Raw genomic sequence first — 7,386 nt, forward strand, 5'->3', positions numbered from 1 at the left:
CGCCCGGGCTCTGGCTTGTCTGTACTCACTTGTGTTCACGCTTCTGAGGCCTGGCTTGGTTTGCCTTTTTAGGCGACAGATTTTACAGCAGTGGGAGGAGTCACCGTTTTCCTTCTCAACAGATAGGGAACCCTTTTCCACGAACGCAGTGCCATTGTGGGAGTAGTGCTGCCTAATGCGTTTACCCAGCAGCAGTGCTGCCGGGGCTCCGCACGCTCGGAGGCGATGGGCCTTCCTGAGGGTCTTGGGCGGTGAAAGAGGCAGGTAGCCGTGGCCACCCGCTGGCAGAGGTTCCTTTGGGAAGGCAGTGTCCTCTTCCTTTATTTAAAACTTTCTTTTTCTAGTCCTCACCCAAGGACATGCTCATTGATTTTTAGAGAGGAAGGAGGAGGGAGAGAGAAAGAGAAACATTGACATGAGGGAGAAACATTGACCTGTTGCTTCCCACACGTGCCTCCCCTGGGATTGAAACTGCAACCCGGGAATGCGCCCTGACTGGGAATGAGGCCCTCAACCCCCTGGGTGTACGGGTGACGCCCAACCAACCGAGCCACCAGGCCGGGGCAGTGTCCTCTTCCTCTTAAATACTCCTATCACCTCAGGCAGTTCAGCCTAAAAGTGAGGTTTCAGAGGAGTTTTTTGCTGTGACAAGTTTTGAGCAGGGATGCTGTGTCAGGACTGAGGTGGCCACGGGGAGAATGGGCATCCCCCGCTGCCCCTGAGAGCAGAGCACTTCCTGTCTTCGTTCAGGCATGTGATGCTCAGGGTGCCGCACAGCCCCAGCTGCTTCCATCTGTTCCTAAAGCTCCGTCAGCTTTTAGGTACCACAGACATCGCGGCGCATGCTGCTGTCGGATCAGGAAGTAGCTCCAGGAAGGGCTGCTGTGCTGTGTGGCTACTGTGTCACCAGCTCAGCTTATTTAATAGTTATTCTCTGTAATTACACTGGCATATAATTGCCTTGGACATTCCAGGGAGTATGTTTATTGTTCAGGCTCCTGGTGATTCATAGGTGTTATTGGCACCCTCACTGGTCAGGTCTTGGTTGTGGGAGAGGCACGGTGGCTGTGCAGCTTCCAGGGGACCAGGGGTGCCCTTCCAAGTGGCCGGAGAGGGTGTGGGGACCATGCGTCCTGCTGGAGCTGACGGGCCATGGACAGTGTGGAGAGAGGAATGAGGAGAGAAGTGCTTTGGTAGTCAGCCATAGTGGGTAAGAGCTCTAGTGGTTCCTAAAGCGAGTTTTAAAAGGTATTTGTTAAAATGTAAAAGTCCTTCGGAAACACAAAAATAGAGAGGGAGCCTACAACATTTGTAGTGCCTCCCAGTATTTCAAATACAAATGCACATTTTTCATAAATACATGTAAATACTTTATATGCACACACATGCATATGTGTATATATTTTTAAATATTTGTTGTATACAATCTTATATTCTCTTTTTTTTTGTTTAAGATAATGTAAGGAGCATTTTCTTCTGTCATTAAATGTTTAATGGCCACTTTATAACTATGAGTTACTATAACTTTTTATTCATTCGTGGAACAGTTTGTGTCAAAAAGCAAGAAAGCACTTAAAGACTGATAGAGACACATCAAAAAGGTACAGGCGCCAACCTGAAGGAGCAGCCACTGGCCATAGTTGAAATAATTTGAACAGTAAAATGAATAATGACAATAGTGGCTGAAAACACAATGAATAGAAAAGGATTCATGAGTTCATAGTGATATTAGAGAGTGAGAAAGCCCTGGCTGGGTGGCTCCGGTGGTTAGGGCGTCGTGCCACACACCAAAGGCTGCCGGTGCGATTCCCGGCCGGGCACACACTAGGTTGCAGTTCAGTCCCCAGTCAGGGTGCATGTGGGAGGCAACCGGAAGATGTTTCTCTCTACTGTGATGTTCCCTCTCTCCCTCTCTCCCTCTCTCCCTCTCCCTCTCTACACTCTCCTCTCCCCTCCCCTCTCTTCATTCTATCTCTCTCCTTCTCTCCCTCTCTCCCCTCTCCCTCTCTCCATTCTCCCTCTCTCCTTCTTTCCCTCTCTCCCCTTTCCCTCCCGCCCCCTCTTCCTCCCCCTCCTTAAAAATCAATAAAAACATATCCTCGGTGAGGATTTAAGTAAAAAAAAAGAGAAAGGAAAAATCCATTTATGGTCAGTAATGATAAAGCCTATTCAGGCAGAGATTATCAATGGATGCCAAAGCCACTGGGCAAATGGTCATCTTAGAAGTTGAATTGCTGTCATTTAAATTTTTGCTACAGAAGTTTTACATTTTTATGTGTTGAAGATGGGCATTTCGGGAATCCCCGTGTGAGCACCTGTTCTGCAAAGCCCGGGAGAGGGCTCCCCTGCAGGGCCTCTGCATCATTTGAAGGTGTTCTTTTTCTTTTCTTTTTGACTTTAAATAATTTTTTGTTTTTCAGTTACAATATGAAGGGGTTCTTAACCACAGTGGGTTGTTGGAGTTAGGGGGTAAGAGCTTTAATAGTGCTTTAGACAAACAATACACAGAGTTCAAATGTATCAAGATACTTGTGAATGCTGCAGGGACAGTACAGGCTGGTGACGGGAGCTACCCTGAGAGGAAACAGGGGAGTCCCAGTCCCTGTTCCTGTCATTTCCCAGGACTGGTTTCTGACTGTATTCACGATTGCCTCTCCCTTCTTATTCCCTGAAGACGAGCACAACCCGGTGAAGGTCATGGAGCTGGTGGGTGCTGTGTACGGTCCGTACAAACCCTACCAGCTCAGGTACGGCGAGATGGAAGCCCAGAACCTCCTCATCCAGATCAGTGCGGTGCCTCTGGTAATGTCCCCGCCTCCACTGGCCGCTTGGCTCATTCTGTTTGCCAGGCAAGGGTTGGAGAAGGTGTGAGGTGGCCTCAGGTGTGCACGGAGGTGGAACGGGTGTGCAAAGACCGGCCTGAAGGGCCATGTGGGCTCTTGGGAACCAAATGTCAGATGAGACCACAGATGTGCACTCCCAGTTTTCTACTTCAAATCTCCAGTAACAGTTTAGCCAAATGGGAAGCTTCCATCTCCTGGGGATAAGTTGATTGTTTCCTCGTTAACATTTTTTTTTAAAAATATATTTTATTGACTTTTTACAGAGAGGAAAGGAGAGGGATAGAGAGTTGGAAACATCGATGAGAAACACTAATTAGCTGCCTCCTGCACACCCCCTACTGGGGATGTGCCCGCAACCAAGGTACATGCCCTTGACCGGAATCGAACCTGGGACCATGGAGTCCGCAGGCTGACGCTCTATCCACCGAGCCAAACCGGTTAGGGCCTCGTTAACATTTTTTAATAATTCCTTGTTGTTGTTGTTTGTCCTCCCCTGAGGTTATTTTTTCCACTGATTTTTAGAGAGAGTGGAAGGGAGGGGGAGAGACAAAGAGAGAGAAACATTGATATGAAAGACACATCGATTGGTTGCCTCCCACACACACCCTGACTGGGCTAGGGGTCAAACCTGCAACTGAAGTTCGTGCCCTTGACCAGAATCAAACCTGAGACCCTCCAGTCTGAGGGCTGACACTGTAACCACTGAACAAACTGGCTAGGGCTTTAATAATTAAAAAAAAGTTATTATTTCAGAAAGAGGAAGGGAGAGAGAGAGAGAAAGAGAAACATCAATGATGAGAGAAAATCATTGACTGCCTCCTGCACACCTCCTACTGGGGATTGAGCCCACAACCTGGGCATGTGCCCTGACTGGGAATAGAATCATTGCCTCCTGGTTCATGGGTTGATTTAATTTTGTGGCCATCTTTTGTTTGAGGCAGATGAGCAAGGGGCGCATCAGCGGGCACTTACAGACAGGGCTCTAGGGGCACTGGAGGAGAAGGAAGGTCATGTCTTGGGCAGGTGTTAAGGTTGGTGTGAGGTGAGTTGACATTTAGGAACAGATCTCTTGGTAGTTAAATCTGCCTCCTCACCACTGTTCCACTTTCCCGGGATGCACCAGGAGTGTCTGCTTCAATGACATGCTGGCCCATGAAGGAGGCGTTTGCTTTTCCCTGCATTCTTTTGGAAAGTCTGATACAGAGAATTTGAGTCCTAGCTTGAGAACAGGAGAGAAAGATGCCATGTTAATCACGTGAAAAGAGGGAAGGGATGAAAATGTAAGGATGCATGTCAGGATTTGATTACACCTTTCTGCCAGGAGTTAATTTCTGTGATCTCTCTGGCCACTTAAACTGCTCTCCTCCATGTCAGGCTGGTGAAGAGCTATCCTAGTTGGGGTCTGCATTTTTATTTATTTTTTAATTCTTACTTGAGGATATTTTTTCATTGATTTTTAGAGAGAGGAAAAGACAGAGAGAAATATTGATGTGAGAGAAATACATCGATTGGTTGCCTCTTGCATGAGTCCAGACCAGGGCCCAGGGCCTGCAGCTGAGGTACATGCCCTCGATCAGAATAGAACCCAGGACCCTTCAGTCCGCAGGCTGATGCTCTGTCCACTGAGCACCACCGGCCACGGCGGGGACTGCATTTGTGATGTCCCTGCTGAGTGACGTCACCGTGGATGAGGGGGCTTGAAAGGCCCCCGTCTCAGTGTTGTCTGTTTATTCCCAAGTCTGAGGCGGCTGTGTTTGTCCGTATTTGCCGAGCAGGAGCACGGGGAAGTCATTGACTGCGTGCAGGAGCTGAGCCACTCTGTGAGCAAACTCTTCGGCCTGGCGTCTGCGGCGGTTGACAGATGTGTCCAATTCACCAACGGCCTGGGGACCTGCGGCCTGCTGACAGCCCTGAAATCCCTCTTCGCCAAGTAAGGCTGGGCAGAGGGGGCAGGGCCACCACATGGGAGCGCAGCGTCCGCCCCAGTAAATGCGTGTGTCCCATACGCCTGCTTTGAACCCTGGGGGAGCACGCACCCCAGAGCGCAAGGGGTACTCCGCAGGGTGTTTTTAGAGAGACATTCCAGCAGCCTGAATGTCCTTTAAGTTGGGCAGCGGCTCCATGAGATATGGTGTATTCACACAGGGACCGCTATGCAGCACTTAAGGTATGAGTTCTGTCTACACGCACCAACATGGACAGAGCTCAAAAAGATGGTTGGAATAAAAACCAGTTGTAGAATAATATATAAAGTCTCTTACTTAACATAAAAGGAACATACACAATCTAGGGCAGTGGTTCTTAACCTTCCTAATGCCGCGGCCCTTTAATACAGTTCCTCATGTTGTGGTGACCCCCCAATTTCATTGTTACAAATTGAACATGATTAAAGCATAGTGATTAATCATAAAAACAATATGTAATTATATATGTGTTTTCCATTGGTCTTAGGCGATCTCTGTGAAAGGGTCGTTCGACCTCCAAAGGGGTCACGTCCCACAGGTTGAGAACTGCTGATCTAGGGTGTGTTTTCTGTATTGTGATTTGGAAAACCTTTTCTGCCAAAGGCCAGGTGGTACGAATTTTTGGCTTGTGGGCCTTCCGGTCAGTGGAGACCTTTGTGGCACCTGCCTTACTGTCCTGGGAGCAGAGGTAGACGACACATCAACGAATGGGTGTAGCTGTATCCTGCAGCTTCATGTGCAAAAACCACAGTGTCATCCTCTGTTCTGGAACTTTTAAAAAAAAAAAAAAATATAACCAGTCAGTCCGCAGGTTGATGCTCTACCCACTGAGCCAAACCAGCCAGGGCTGGATCTTTTTTAAATACTTTAAAATGCTTTTTTATGTTTCTGTAAAGTCGGGATTGGCAAACTCCAGCTCATGAGCCAAATCTGGCCTGCCATCTGTTTTTGTAAATAAAGTTTTATGGGACACAACCATCTCTTTCACTTACCTATGGTCTGTGACTGCTTCCTACTGTGAAAGTAGAGTTGAGTAGTTAGGATAGAGACTTGTGACTCTCAAACCCTAAAAGATCTGGACCTTAACAGAAAGTTTGCTGAGCCCTGCTGTGGAAGGTTAGACAACAAACTCAAAAGACTGGTTATCTTTGGAGAGAGGGGGAAGGACTAGGGTGGTGGCCGTACTGGATTTAGTTTTATTTCTTAGTTTCTGTTTTTTAAGAAGGAGCATCCATGCATTCTCATATTTCTTAGGTAATTAAAAATAAATAATAGAAAATGTGTAAGCATTATGCTGAGTGAGAGAAGCCAGCCACAAAGGCCACGTTACACGACTCCATCCACATGAAATGTCCAAACAGGCCAACCTAGAGAGACAGAAAGACCAGCGGGTGCCTCTGGCTGGGGGAGGACCACTGGGAGAGATGGGGATGATTGCTAAAGGGTAAGGGTGTCTTTGGGGCAGTGAACATGTTCTGAAGTTGATTGTGGTGATGGCTGCACTAAAAACCGGTGAATTGTGCTCTGTAAGTGGGTGTATGTGCAGTAAGTGAGTCTTACCACAATATGACTCATATCACAATAAAGCTGTGGAAGGGAAGAAAGAAGGGGAAACTAAAATCAAGCCAAGTTAGAAAGAAGAAAGGGAAGAAAGCAGGGTCAGGTTGGATTCTCTGCGGGTCCCTGAGGGAGGCCCTCGGTAGAAGGCAGCCTCTGGCTTGGAGACAAGTGCATTCTTGGGCTCTCCAGGAGGCCTGCTCCGTGGCCTGCTCTGGAATCCAGTCGCCTTCAGTCTCAAGTAATTCCTTTTATTGGACTGAATGGTGTTTGATGTTGAAAGTTTCGGGAGCTCTTGTCATTCCAGAAATACTGAGCACGCCCCGGGAGCTCTGAGGGTCCTTGGGCCCTGTGCTCCCTGTCAGCCCGGGCAGTCAGCACTCCGGCGGCTCGCAGCATCGGCCTCTGTCCTGCCAAGGACGGGTGCTGCTCACAGACAGACATGCGACCAGAGGGGCCCAGGGCGCTCCTGTAGGAAGAGCAGCATTGGCGACAGCTTAGTCAAGTAGAATTTGACCTCTTCTCTGCCACCAACTGGGGTTTGGTGGCTGGAAAGAATTTGAGATCTTGAAATTTTATTGTAAAACAAAAGCAACGCCTTTAACATAATTTTTAAAAAAGAAAAGGTATAAAAATGGAAAGCCTTTTTTTCCTTTCTGCTGACTCTCAGGCCTTCTCGTTAGGACTGACGAGCTATGGACCTTTCGCTCTTAGTCGTCTGTTCCCTCCAGACTTTGAATGTTTTTGCTTCTCAGCCGTGAATGACGAGGCGCTGAGCTGATTCAGGCCAGTCCTCCTTCGTGCCCTGCTTCTCCCCGCTCTTGTCAGGGACAGTTTTACTTTTTTTTTTTTAAATATATTTTATTGATTTTTTACAGAGAGGAAGGGAGAGGGATAGAGAGTTAGAAACATCGATGAGAGAGAAACATCGATCAGTTGCCTCCTGCATACCCGCTACTGGGTATGTGCCCGCAACCAAGGTACATGCCCTTGACTGGAATTGAAGCTGGGACCTTTCAGTT

At 48.0% G+C, this 7,386-nt stretch overlaps 1 protein-coding gene across 2 annotated transcripts in view; it reads left to right on the forward strand.

The window, feature by feature from the left end:
• Positions 1 to 7,386, forward strand: part of LOC102752600 (conserved oligomeric Golgi complex subunit 7) — an 82,923-nt gene that overhangs the window by 39,724 nt on the left and 35,813 nt on the right. For both annotated transcript variants that reach the window (XM_015564074.1, XM_015564069.1), the window contains exons 7-8: positions 2,675 to 2,802; positions 4,619 to 4,773. In XM_015564074.1, the coding sequence (XP_015419560.1) occupies positions 2,675 to 2,802; positions 4,619 to 4,773 (283 nt within the window). The remainder of the gene's footprint in view (positions 1 to 2,674; positions 2,803 to 4,618; positions 4,774 to 7,386) is intronic.

Source organism: Myotis davidii, unplaced genomic scaffold (genome assembly GCF_000327345.1).
Source record: "Myotis davidii unplaced genomic scaffold, ASM32734v1 scaffold150, whole genome shotgun sequence".
Classification (NCBI taxonomy): domain Eukaryota; kingdom Metazoa; phylum Chordata; class Mammalia; order Chiroptera; family Vespertilionidae; genus Myotis; species Myotis davidii.